This window comes from Phyllostomus hastatus, unplaced genomic scaffold, assembly GCF_019186645.2.
Source record: "Phyllostomus hastatus isolate PE091 unplaced genomic scaffold, TTU_PhHast_1.1 phas_contig_159, whole genome shotgun sequence".
Taxonomy (NCBI): Eukaryota; Metazoa; Chordata; class Mammalia; order Chiroptera; family Phyllostomidae; genus Phyllostomus; species Phyllostomus hastatus.
The window spans coordinates 9,219,342-9,233,946 of NW_025333640.1; the positions used below are offsets into that span (position 1 = coordinate 9,219,342).

Below are 14,605 nucleotides of genomic sequence, written 5' to 3' on the forward strand. Positions count from 1 at the left end.
GGCCACCCTCTCCCTCTCTTGTCTCCAAGAGTCATTCTAGCATGTGCTTTAAAATGAGTCCACTGAAGGTTGTCTGTGGACTCATCTTTTTAGAAGCTTCAAAGAGAATCAAATTTCCCAGGCTGATTTCTAGCCTTAGTTTAATTGAAAAAGAGATTCAGTCCTAGAGTATTCCATGGTTTATTCTTCAATCAAACCATCCGATAGTTTTTGTTTTGGTGCTCCTCAGTATGCTATGGGAAGTACTAATTTGTTATCTCATTTAGTGTGAGTTGTTTAGAGTAAAATTGCTTTTGGTTTTTATTATTTGGACTGGTGACTCCAGAATTTGAGAGTTTATAATTTAAAGCATTTCATAGCATACTAGAGTTTTGGCCCAACTATAGGTTTTTATTGTTGTAATTATTTTTCTTTTTTCCCCTTTAGTTGAATTATATAGTTCATAAAAGTTTAGAACTCCTCTTGAAAGTCAGCTGGAGTCTTTGTAAAGATAAACTCCTACAAATATTCATTTAACAAATATTTATTAAGTATCTCTTCACTTACTAGTTTTATGATTTTCACCTTGGGCAAATTAAACTCCCTGTGCTTCAGTTTCACCATCTGTAAAACAGGGAAATAATAGTTCCTATATCATTGTGGTGTTGTGAAAATTAAATGAAATAATGTGCCCTGGCTGGTGTGGCTCAGTAGATTTAGTGCCGGCCTGTGAACTGGAAGGTCGCTGGTTCAATTCCCAGCCAGGGCACTTGCAGGCCAGGTCCCCAGGGTCAAGAGGCAACCGATTGATGTATCTCTCATACACTGATGTTTCTCTCCTTCTCTTTCTCCCTCCCTTTCTCTCTCTCTAAAAACAAATAAAATCTTAAAAACTAATCATGTATGTTTAGTGCTTCTGAGAGCTTAGTACTTCTAAGTGCTCACTAAAATGTAGCTTTAAATTTATACTAGAGTTACAACTACAACTTATACTACCAAGAGGCAAGCACTTTGGAACTTTTGGGTTCCAGTAGATAAATATTTGGCACCTGATGATGATCCTGGTGGAGTGTGTACTGGTCACACCAACATCTCCTAGCTTTAGATGGTGATACTCTTTGCCTTTTGTTTCATTTCCTGGCATGTGATGAGCAATTTTTTGCACATACAGTAATTTCTTGTTTCAATGGTTCTACTTAGACTTTGAGGGCATTTTAAACGGTAATTCAGGGTCCAAAATTATGTTCAAATTAAACATGAGTCTTGGCTGAAATGGTGGTAGGATGGACAGATACTTTAATTACATGAATAAGTGTACACATGTGCTAGCAGTGAAACTTCCATTTAAATCCCAACTTGCTTCTCTGCTTTTCTATGATTAAGATTTTGTGTTTTTCATGCTATTTTTTAAATTGTTTAATAGCTGTTAAAATAGATTTATGAATGTACATCTTAGAATCTGGATAATATAAAACTTTAACTAGAGTTAGTCATTTAAATCAGTACACATACAAATTACAAATACAGTTTTTGTGTATGAATTTTTAAATTAGTTAACATTGGTGTTCAGATGTGTCACTTTCTCATTAGTGTAAATTACTGTTAATTAGACCTAACTAATAGAGTTTTATCTCTATGTGTTGATGAAAATGCTTTCTTTTTCTAATTTTCAGACATATTAGAGTAGAAGGGAGTTTTTCAAGAAGCTTACCTCAGCTACCAGCAACTTTGTCAGTAATAATTACAATAATGATTGCTGTGTAGTTACTTACCAATTCGGAGGTAACTTCATATTCATCATCTTATTGTTCTACCCAGTCTTGGTGTGACTCTTTTGGGGACTATTAGAGCCCACAGCTGTGGCTCTTTTTCTGTGCGAGGCTGTTAGAACTAATTAATAAGGACCTTATATTGTTATGTACAGCCTTGACTACTGGAGTTTATGTTTTTTTGTCTAGTGCCATTGCTTTCTCCCCTATGAAAAAGAATTAGAAGGATCTGTCTGCCTCTCTTCCATTTTCCCTGGACTCCATTAAAGGGGACTTCCCATTCTTCTTTTAATTTTCTTTGAACTGTCCTTCCTTTATGTGCAATTTCCTATTGACTGCTGCTGGCTACAAAAATTTAGGGTGTGTATGTGACGGTTCTCAGCAATTCCTGAACATTGTACACTTTAATGTATGGAAAAGTTACATATAGATTGTTATTGGAAGCCGAAGTCCTTGTCAGTTTAAACAAGGTACATAGGAAACTGATTTCCTTCCGTATTCCATACTCAGAACTGAACAGCATGACTCTTCATCACCTCCAAATTCCGTAGCTGCATCAGAGGGAATGGGCCACGGGTGCTGGCACTCTCTCTTCTCTTCACAGCTGTCAGTCCCCTCTCCCGTAGCGTGGGCAGCTCTCTGTTCTTCCGAGGGAAGAGGCAAAACTTAAATCTGCCACTCAGATTTCAAACTAACATTAAAATTATCTTTGCATTTATTTTTCTAGTTTGCATTGCCTCCTTTCCTCTGAGTTGTAAGTCACGCAGAGCCTTGCTATGAACAGCCTAATTATGGGTACCTCAGTAAGAGGAAAATATTACTCTTATAAAGCAATCTTTGTGCATAGGACAACTTAAAACACCTGGGCATAGCTTTTACTGTCATCTTTGAATCTAGTGACTGAATTGGGAATAATAATTATTGTATGCATGAGTAGCTTAAATCACCATGAATGAATGCACAGTGTGACATTTCTGGAATATGTGCTGAGGTCAGTTGTACACATAGGAGAAGGCATGGAAGCTTCCAGAAGGGAGGGAGCAATGTGAAACTTAGTGGGCAGGATGAAAATAGATACCTCGTCTTAGACTTGCCCATTTTGTAGTCTTCTGCATTTATTTTACTTCTGCCAAAGAGCAAGGTGTTGATTTTTATTTACGGAATAGATATCTCTAGGTGAATTGTACCTATTCGAGTTCTATGTAGGGTGGGTTTTTGTTTTTGTTTTTTTTCACTTCACTATACAGCACATGTTATACGATTAAATAAGGAGAAAGAGAGCTGCTGGACTACATAAAAATTAATAAATTTAACAATTTTCTTAGCAATTCTGAAGGCACTATAAAAAGAAGAAATAGTATTAGCATTCATCTTAACCATTCATGCCCTTTTCAAACAAGACAGTGGGAATACTGTTATTTGACCTGTAGAGAGCTGTTCCTGATGTACTATAATATTTTAGAAATAATTAAGAAAACAAAAGTTTTCATAACATGTGATGTTATGAAAATTTTTACATCACTTTGTTGTGAAAATGTTAAAGTTCAGTATATTGAATATTAGTATATTAGTGTCATGTTGAAAGAAAAATTAGAGATCTAGATTGAACTACATTTTATAAGTAATTATTGTTAAAATTTTAGGATTGTTATTTTAAAAGTCTTCAACTTTTTTAAGTAAAGAAAATTAAATACACCATCCAGTTTGCTTCCTATTATGTAGTGCTCTAAGGATAGGTTTATTACCTGAAAGGTAGTAGCCACAGCACAGGATTTTCATGTGACATACAACAGCAGATTTGAAGAAAACTGGCTAAATCAAGATTTTCACTAAATGTGTTTCCTAAGCTGTGCTGTAGGAAACAAGGGAACTCCCTCTTATGCCACAGTTTGGTTTTGTTAATGATTCCCTTTACTGACCAGCGGTTACACAGTGTTTTTGCCAAGTGCTTATGCCGATAGCTCGTACTCTGAGCACCGACAGTCTGCACTTTTGTTTTTAATTAAGACTTTATTTTTTTAAGAGTACCTTTAAGTTCACAGCAAAAGTCGGTACTTTTTTATTTGGCTTTGCATGCCTGGTTTTCTAGAATTCACCCTGTTCCCAAATATATATTTTCTGGTTCTGAAAGTATATATATTTGGTAGATTTTGCTTTTGAAACACACTGTAGATAATAGTGATTTAATTTTTTTAAACAGGCTTTTTCAAAGATGAGAGAAAGTAAGGTATTTATGTAATAGAAAAAACCAAAGTAGCTACATGTTGAACCATGAATTGTTATGTGGAAAGAGCCATTCTCACAGTAATGAGTAAATGGAGAGGAGCATAATATAGGTGGCTAAGCTCCAGAACATCTTTTCTTCATTCTGAATGACTTCTGAATATTGGTGTTAGTGATACATTCATGTTTTCTTGAATTATTTGCTTTTGCCACCTAAACAAATTATGACAGATCAGCTCACCACTCCAATTTTATTGTATAAGGCTTGGTGCTATGATTCACATGCCAAATTTTAGTGGGACACTCTATGGAAACTGCTTTATAAAATTTCTTTTATTTCCTTAAATTGCTGGAAACATCTGTTCTGCTAAAGAAAAACTTAACAAGAGATAGCGTGAATTAATTTTACCTGGGTTCTCATTGCTGCTTGGCTCTCCTTTTATTTATTCCTTGAGGATTCCTTGTTCCACCCTGCACTATTCCTGGTAGATCTTTACCATGTTGCCTCAGGATCCTAATCAGCTCTCTTTTCTGACTCTCCCCAGATGCTCTGTCCTCCCTAACAAGAAAATCAACATGCACTCTGCTTTCCACTTTTATCACTTTCTTAAAACCTTGTCTCTGGACCAGCAGTGCTAGTCTGTCCACCTGGTTTAGAAAGCACAGTGAACTCACCTGTATTCGCAATCCTTTCCCCTGCTCCCCTCTTCTCTCTGCCTTGCTGCTCACATTACCTCCTCTTTCTCCTGCACATCAGTCTTTTCCTGTATCTATTGATGCTCTTTCTTTTGTTTTCTGACATGCAGGAGTCAAAATTACCTTGGAAAAAATTTCATTTTACCTTTTTGCCCTTTAATTTTGTCATGTTTGTACTTCTTGGTACTAATATATTTTTCAAGTGAGTGGTCTATCCTGTTTCCTTACTTTGTGTTCCTTCCTTAGCTTTCTACTTGGACTTGAGAGTCCCCATTACTCTGGAAAGAGACCTCTTGAAAGTCACTGCTTTCTTTTTTCTCAATCACCAAATCCAGTGCCTTCTTTTCCCATTTTTATCTCTAGAGCTATCTAAAAAACAAAGGAAATTAACCATTGTTCTATGCTAGACACTTGTATATACTCACAATAGCCTTTTAGTTTTTACTGATCAGGACCTGAGGCTCAAAAAGTTAGGTAAATTTTTTGTGTTAGCCTAGTCATTGAGTGGCAGAGGTATAATTTGGCCCTGCTTCTTGAAAAGTATGCTTCTTTAACTGTGCTGTGTAATTGCATTGTGTACTTTTAATTTCAAAGGCTCTTAGCCTCCGGGCATTCCTGATTCTATCCCTGCCCCCTTACTGATTCTTCTTATTCAGGATCCTTAATCTGTACCTTCAGTTCTCACTTTTTTCATGTTACATTGCCAACAGCCTACTGTGCCTTTCTAGTGCTATCTATCCGAGTTTCTAAGACCACACCACCACTGTTTCCTTCAAATTAATGCCCTCCAGAACCTTTGGGCTTTTTACTATCAGTCATTTTTTTTTTCAGTGAGTCATTTCTCTCTGCATCTAAGCCAAATATGTCAGCTATTCTTGCCTTTTACTTTTGATTATCCCCTGGCTCAGTAGCATATGAGGGTTTTTTTTTCCCCCGTGTTTTTAGAATAGATTTCCCTTGCATTTTTTTATTGCTTTTTCATGTGTTCAAACCTGAACAAATTAGGTTAGATATTAAAGTCTCAAAACATGTAATCCATAAAAAAGGAATGACCAACAGTATACTTTTATGATACTTATGTGAGGCAAATACCAATGTTAATTTATAACTAAGGAGCATCAAATGATATTAAAATGGCATATATTATGTAATTAGAAATGTATATACTATTTAATGAATCACATTAGTGTTTTTCTAATATTTTTATATAATTTTATTTATTTATTCTCACCTGAGGACTTTTTAAATTGCCTTTTAGAGATAGGGAGAGGAGAAGGAGGCAGAAGAGGCAAGCAAGAGAGACAGAGAGAGAGAGAGAGAGAGAGAGAGAGAGAGGGAGAAGGAGGGAGAGAAACATTGACATGAGATAGAAACATTGGTTGCCTCTCATAAGTGCCCCAACGGGGGGAATCTACCCACCACTAGGTATGTGCCCTGACTGGGGATCAAACTCTCAGTCTTTCAGTCCACAGAACGACACACCAACCAACTGAGCCATAATGGCCAAAGCATATATTTCATATATTTTTAAAAATTAGATTAGAATTGTTTTACATGTCTTAAAAATTGATTTACAAGTAGGTATGAATGAAGACCCTGTTAAATAATATTTAATCGACATGTCTTTGTCTTTGAATCACTTGAGTTCAAATTAAGCACTTCTGATTGTTATTCTTTTAAAAGCAGGAATTTTATAAAATACCTGACAATTTTTGCTAAGTAGATCAATTAAATATACAGTCAACTCTCGATTATTCAAACTAATGGAGGAAGGAGGGAACAAGCATCACCATTCCTCTGGTTCCTGCCCCCTCAGACAGTTGTTGAAAGCCGCATTCCAGACAAACTCTCCGGCTTTCCATCTTGATCATGTTAACATTCTCTAGTCTTGTATCGGGGATGCAGTCTGAAATATGGCTTGCAATTGAGTTGACAAGGAAGTTTCAGGATAACACAATTTGTTCTTTCGATACATTTTTGGAATCAGTGCTTTAGGACCACTTTGGTCCTATTAAAATTCTCATTAGGATGTTATCTGATGGCTCATACAATTAGTTTTATATACAAAAACTTATCTTTGAATTACAATTTACAGATAATTATAACCTTTCAAAAGCATTACCTTATGGTACCAAGTTATTTTTTAACATTTTTTCAGTATGAAAATTTTGTGAGAGTTTTAAGAGCATTTTATAAAAATCTTACAACTTTTTGTATTCTTAAAGTTTGTAATATATCTGAGTACTGCGTAAGTGTAAGGGAAAGAAATGCTGAAGGAATTTATGTGTGAAAACAGTATGTTGGGTGTACATAATACGTCATTTTCTCTACCGATTAACTGCACACAATATGCTATTATCCAGACCCGAGCATTCATGGTAATGCATGTATCTGGATAACTGTGAGTTGAAATAAACACACCTGCCTTTTATTTCAATAATTGCACATTCAAATCCACTTAAGGCAATCATTTGAATGTGGCCTCCATATACATTGAGAGAACATTAGTTTTAGTGTTTGATTTTTTTGTTGTTGTTGATGTTTTGTTGGTGGTGGTTTAAATCTAAAGTAGGTACAAACTATGGGTAATGCTTCTCTGGAAAACTTTGCATGCAGAGAAAAGGAAATTCAAAGATAAATCCTATGAAAAACATAAATTGTTTTATGTTTTGCCTCAGTGTGTGTTGGGAATAAATTCTTGTAGAATATAGCAATGCTTAAAGCCAAAGTGTGCACAGCCCATAAACTAGCCTGGAATTGTGCCCACTTTGCTTTAAGTTAAATAATTTAATTATTTTTCTTTTCAGAATAAAGTTGTTAGCCTTTCATTTGGAGAATCTTTTTTCTCTAGAAACTAGTTCTTTGAAAAGTGCATGAGAATGTGTATCTCAGCTTTAAGAAATTGTGTGTGCCTGTGTATGTGTATGTGTGTTGGCTAGCAGAAGTGTTTCTGATAAGGCTTATTTTGAAGTCTATATGTAGTTTCTCCTTTTCCTCTTCAACACCCCCATCCCTAATTTAGGCTATATTTTGGGATAGTTAGTTTTAACTGACATGAGCCAGAAAATTGAATTAGACTTTCTTTAGGAGTCTTAACTTTGAATTTCCTACTTTTCATTGCATGTAAACCAGCAGCCATAAAGAATAGTTTCAGTTTAAGTTCTAGCTTGTATTTTGCATGTTAAAGCTATAAAAAGTCTTAATGCTAGAAAGGATTTATAGCTATTGTTCTGGTATTGCCTAATTGTTAAATTTATAAATAAAGACTGATTTTATTATTTATGAGATTTGTCTTTCTGCCTTAGGGGGTGAACTACTTTATGTCCAAGGGTATCCTAGACGATTCGCCAAAGGAGATAGCAAAGTTTATTTTCTGCACAAGAACACTAAATTGGAAAAAACTGAGAATCTATCTTGATGAAAGGTAAACAAAATTAAATTTTTCATCAGAAATGAGTTTAGTGATGCTTTTTATGAGTTGCTTTATTTTAAAAACTATAGTGAGCAGTAGTTATCTAGTTGCAAAATTGAGCAAAGACAGAGAAAAGGTTCATATATTTTACAAGTCATTTCTTTGCTAGCTTTAACTTATTAGCATGATAAGGAAAGTAAAGGTTTAAAAATCCCCCCCACACAATACACATGTGTGCACAAAGTGGAAACCTAGCATCTTTGTAATAGCAAACCAAAACCAAGTGTTTTTGAGGAAGCTGCAGTCCTTTTTCTTCATAACTAGCTGTAAAATTTATGTGTTTGGGTAACTAAAAGTTCTGAATTCTGAAATTGCCCATATCAAAATCAAATAGACAAATTGTAATAATAAACTCATAAATCCCAAGTGATATGAAATATGTGTGTATTTACATATCAATACTACACAAAAATGTCACGTACAGCTTCAGAAGTCCTGCAGATGTGTCATTGAACAGTGTGTTTTGCACATGTAGAAATGATGCCTCCTAGCTGTTCCAACTTGGTAGTCGTTTGTACTCTTCAATGATGATGATCAATTGACATAAAAAATACTGGGATAATATTTTGATGTGATGTCACTGAACTACTATTTTTAAAATTAAAGATTTCAGACTAATCTAATGAATGGCTCAAAATATGTTTGTCTTTTTATGGTAATTTTCAGTCGTTTTGACTTCTTAGGATTTTTCAACAGCCTCTGCATTCATTATAATCTAGGAACTTTGCTAAAGGGTAGGGTCGTGCTGTTGATTCAAGCATGACCCCTGTCTTTGAGGAGTTCACAGTCCAGCATACTGATCATTGAAAGAAATCTCTTACATAGACATGGTTTCATTAACTCGTTTGATCTTTAAATGTGAGGTACCTATGAATCAGCAGTTTTTCTCTAAAGAAGCTGATCTTTCTGTAAATATTTTAGGTTTTACAGACCATGTGATCTCTGTCACAGCTACTTATAACTCTGCCATTGTGTCATGAAATTAGACATACACTGTGTACAAACAAGTGAGTGTAGCTGTGTTCTAATAAAATTTAATTTATAAAAATAGGCAGTGGCCATATTTGGTCCACTAACTATTGTTTGCCTATCCCTGCCATAAGCTACTGGTAGATATTAAAAGACTGTGATTATATAATCATGATTTGGTTCAATAATGATTGAAGCATTTATAACAAAAATGACTATTAGGATGTTATTAATAAAATAATTATGTATATATATACAAATATTTCTATAATTATAAATAACCTAAATGTTTATCATTAGAATTATTGCATAAGATGGGATACTGTGGAGCTATTAAAAAGAATGAGTTAGACCTATGTGTAAAGACATAGAAAGTTGTTCACAATCAGAGGTCTGTCCAGAAAGTGACCAGCCATGTACCATGAAAAGTTGAGATATTCAATGAAGAAGATACAACATACAAGAAATGCTGTACATAGGACAGTGATGCCTCAGTCCACTTCAAAGGAGGCACCTTGGGACCTCACACAATTCTCCCAGTTGCCATCAGCTACCCTGTCACATTTTCCCTAATCTCATCAAAGGTCTAAAATCTCCTCCCTTTTAAAGGTGAATTTAGTTTTGGGGAAAAGCCAGATGTCTCCAGGTGCCAAATCTGGGCTGTAGGGGGACTGAGTTACCTGGCTGATTTAACGTTTCACCAAAAATCTCTGCCTGAGACATGATGCATGAGTGGGTGTGTTGTTGTGATGAGGCTGCCAATCACCAGTTGCCAGTATCTGCGGCCCTCTGAATCATCCGAATAGTTTCCATGGAAGAATGTTCAAGCTTAATGCAAAATTTGATGCAGATTCATTGGTCTGTTCACTCAGTCATTTTGAATGTGACGGCCACACAGTACACGTGCTCACTCAACAGTGTCTACCACCCCCACTGACTAGTACAGTGAAATCATCATTGTTCACACACGTGCTGAACAATGTGCACTCTCCTTGGCTGCCAGGTTACATTGATGTCATGCAAACCGTTCTCATTATATTAACAATGGTTGGATTTTTTCCAGACAGACCTCATATACTATATAAAATAAACAAAAGAAAATTCTAGAACAATATATAGTATATGTAGACATTTTTTAAAGTATGCATAAACTGTTGTTACCTCTGATGATGTGGATTGATGTAGAAGGTGGACACTCCTTATTTTTGTAACTTAAAAATATAAAATATTATGTTGTTTATTTGGACTTAGCCAAGAAGGCACTTAAAAAGTATGGTAGCTGCCCTTTTTAATACTGAAAACTTTATTTTTTTATTTTATAATTAGAATTACTTGTTACTATATTTATGAAACATATTGCTTAGATAATCACACTCAGATTTTTTAAAAATTTAAGAATTATATACACTTTATAGGATTAGCTGATCTGGTATTCAATAATAAATTATTTTTATTCAAAAGATGATTAATAGAGAAATGTTAACTAAAGCTGTATCTTTTTTTTTTCTTATTAGGAGAGATGTCTTGGATGACCTGGTAACACTGCATAATTTTAGAAATCAATTCTTGCCCAATGCACTGAGAGAATTTTTTCGTCACATCCATGCCCCTGAAGAGCGTGGGGAATATCTTGAAACTCTTATAACAAAGTTCTCACATAGATTCTGTGCTTGTAACCCTGATTTAATGAGAGAACTTGGTCTTAGCCCTGGTAAGAATATAAATATATATATAGTGAATTCCTTCCTTCTCTCACTCCCACCTCCAGGTAAAAACAGTAGTTTATGAGACATGTTTCTCACCACAGAGAAAACTTATGAATACTTGTTTTACTGCTTGTAGCAGTGACTACTTTAGCTTGCCATATCATTTATATATAGTAGATATACTGTTTTAGGAAGAAAGTTACACTTAACTATATAAGTTTTAAAAAAAATTATTCTTGTTTGAACATTGGTAGTTTTACTAGTCTAATTAAAAACTTGAGAAATTATTTTTAAAGCTTTTAATAGTTTATATATTATATAAGTAACACCTAAAATTTTTCTAATATGTGTTTTTAATATAACTAGTGTTCATGTGTGTATGTACATAATATACTTTGAGTCACATATTTTCTCATGAGATATAGCTTTACTTATCTATTCATATCAAGTTTTATTATGCTTACTTTACTAAGAATATTACAAAATATTTATCATACAAAATTTATTGTAAATGCTTTTATAAGACATAATGTTTAAATTAGCCTTATTAAGACTGGGGATTCTGAAATATAAACACCGTAGTAGTAGCAAGCAGTTTAGCAAATAGCAGTAGCAAGTATCATGAAGTTTGTTACTATTTTTATAGTAAACATCAACTATTGCCCTAACTCTGTGTGTGTATGTGTGTGTATATATATACACATATATATAAATATAAATATTTTTGTTGCATGGTGCTCAGCTTTAGCAATCTTTTCCCTAAGGATTTACTTTTGAGAGTAATGTATAAATTCCATAGACCTTAAAATACATATCTCAAATAATATTATTTTAACAATCTTATGAGTTGTTTACATTTTACTTTCTAGTACCAAGTTAATATATTTTCTTGTCATTAAAGATGCTTTCAGATTAAATTGGGATTTTGTAAAATCATATGTAAATAAATATTTGGTCTCTTTTTAATGAAAGGTAAATATGCTGACAGCACAACAGTACTTTGTGGGAAGTTGAATGGGCCTATCACATTTGAAATGAGAGGAAAATAAAACCAATTATGACCTTTTAAAATTTAGAGTGAGTTTTCACTATAAACTCCTGCACTATTTGGAAGTTCTTTTGAATTAAAGAAAGTGCAGCATTGGTATTCGATTAGGATGCTGAGCCCTCCCTGTTTGCCCAGGACGGGGCATGTCCCAGGACACTGGATGGGCACAGCTGAAAACAGAGGAGACCTGGTCCCACCCGCTGGCCTGGTGGTCCTGGCATTAGAATCCAGCCTCGAGCCCTTGGAATCATGAATGTGTCTGCGTTGCCTCGTGCCTGTGGAACCACATTTTGAAACGTTTCTTTTTCCTTCCAGATGCGGTCTATGTCCTGTGCTACTCTCTGATTCTGCTTTCCATTGACCTCACTAGCCCTCATGTGAAGAATAAAATGTCAAAACGAGAATTTATTCGAAATACCCGTCGTGCTGCTCAGAATATTAGTGAAGATTTTGTAGGGCACCTTTATGACAACATCTACCTTATTGGCCATGTGGCTGCATAAAAGCACAATTGCTAGGACTTTAACTTTTAACGTCCAACTAAAAGCTACCCAAGGACTTATTTAGCAGATATGGGGGTTACCTTAGTGCTGGTTCTTCTAGCCTCTGTATACAATCAAGCTTGAGTGTGCGGTCTTGTTTTCTTTTACTATTTTCTTTTTTAGTAATTTCCTTGAGGAACTAAACAATTTTGCAGAATTTTTCTTAATTTTGCTTATCATGTTTGCACAAAGCAGAGCCCTTGTCTGACACAGCTGTTTAAGAATGTTAAACTGACATTATACTCTAAAAGATAGTATATTTGTGCATTAGATTTTCCTGAAAAACTTTACTCATTTCCATTCTTTTTTTAAAATACCATGTAATGTGTACATAATTAACTAAAGAGATTTATAATCATAATTATTTTATTGTAAAAATTTTAACTAAAGCCTTTTTTTCTCTCAAACTGAGCCCTGAAATTTATTTGATTCTGATCTGAGATTATCAGTTTTCATAAATGTTGAATCTTACTTTGGTAAAAATCAATACTAGCTTCTCTTTCCTTTGAACTTTGAAAAGAGTATTGACTTGTTAGTATGCAAAATAGGCACGTATTTTTACAATATAAATTTATCACTTAATTTTTAAAACTTCTGGGTTAGTCAAGTCACAATGAACAAAATAATATCACAACATATTTGAAGTACTTAGTCTATCTTTATTATTGACCTAATATTGATGGTTTCTGTTTAGATCAGTTGGGGTAAGGATTTTGTGAATGATAGTAAACACTCTCTATTCATTCACTCAATAAATATTCATCAAGGGTCTTCTACATGCTAAGCACTATGGTGGGTACTTGCGAAATTTAGATACCGGTTCTGCCTTCACAGATGTTATGTGGTTGGGTAATGAGAGGAAAACTACTGCTTAATGGAGATCAAGTGTATAAAGTGTAACTTAATTAACAATTATTTAGTAATTAAAACCTTAACATTGGAATGATAAAGAACAGTGTATTTCTATAGTAAGACAAAAGTTCTCTGGAAATACCTTTAAATGAAAAGCATCAGCTCGGGAATGATACACTATGTGATGGATAGAGCTACTAGTTTATTGGGAGAGAATTGGAGGAGTAAAAATTAATTACTAGAGGTGTGGAATCCTAGCTTCTTTCCATATCTGGCCCTAAGGGAGTATTACAACTGAATGGCGTGCTGCAGAATTTTCAAGGACAAACCATAAGATAAACAACTTTTGAAAGTCAAAGGGACTTTTCGACTGGTAGTAAACCCTTTCTAAATTTTTGAAGCAAATGTCATAATAATATTCTCAGGTACATAATCTTGAATTCCATGACAAAATAATTCTTAAACTTCAAAAATGATTACATAACTTCAAAACTATCATGAAATTTTCTAAAAACAAAGAGTAATGATAATGTTTATTATTATTCCTATTTTCCAGGGAATGGCACTCTGCCTTCTCTGTCTCCTTTTTTTGTCTTGTCTTTGCTTTTCCATTCCTGTTTCCCCCTACCATTTGGTTTTCCAGCCTGTTGTAGCTTGACTATCTCCTTTCTTTTACTTTTTTTTTGTATCTTCCTTTTCTCAGTTTCTTTTCCTTTTTCCTGTTTTACTTTTCCATTCTGACCTGACAGTAAATATAAATTGGCAGTATTATTTTTTTAGCATTTTATTCTGAAAAATTGCAAACATATAAAAGTTAAATATTTTACATAGAATGCTAGTGTTCACCTACCTAGATTTAACAATTAAAATTTTATTGCATTCACTTTACCACATATTTATCCATCTGTCTACCCATCAATCAGCCCATCGTACTGGTTTGATACAAGTCTCAGTAAGTTTCAGATATCGGTACACTTCGTTCCTAAAGACTTCAGCTTGCATATCATTAACTAGAGATCAATTTTTAATTTTTTTCTTTTAGGTAAATTTACATTTAATAAAATGCATAAATATTAAATATACTAATTAATGAGTCTTCACAAATGCCTACACCTGTGTAAACCAAGACCATATCAAAAGACACAGCTCTACAAAGTCTATTTATTGTTAATATTGAACCACTACACCTAAAATATTAAAAACTTTGTAACCATAGGGGTATGTTTATCTCATTGCCCTATGTGTTATCTCATAGTTGTCATATGTCTTATAAATAACATACGTTATAAACTCAACAATAAAATAATATAGTTTGCTTTGAACAATCATATATATTTTAAGTAAAAAAT

General features: G+C 34.0%; 1 protein-coding gene across 1 annotated transcript in view; it reads left to right on the top strand.

The window, feature by feature from the left end:
- FBXO8 (F-box protein 8) overlaps positions 1-12,811 on the top strand; it is a 40,347-nt gene extending 27,536 nt beyond the window's left edge. Inside the window, exons 4-6 of the mRNA XM_045831760.1 lie at positions 7,973-8,091; positions 10,623-10,819; positions 12,178-12,811. Coding sequence (XP_045687716.1) covers positions 7,973-8,091; positions 10,623-10,819; positions 12,178-12,365 — 504 coding nt within the window. The 3' untranslated portion in view covers positions 12,366-12,811. The remainder of the gene's footprint in view (positions 1-7,972; positions 8,092-10,622; positions 10,820-12,177) is intronic.
- The last annotated feature ends 1,794 nt before the right edge of the window (positions 12,812-14,605 follow it).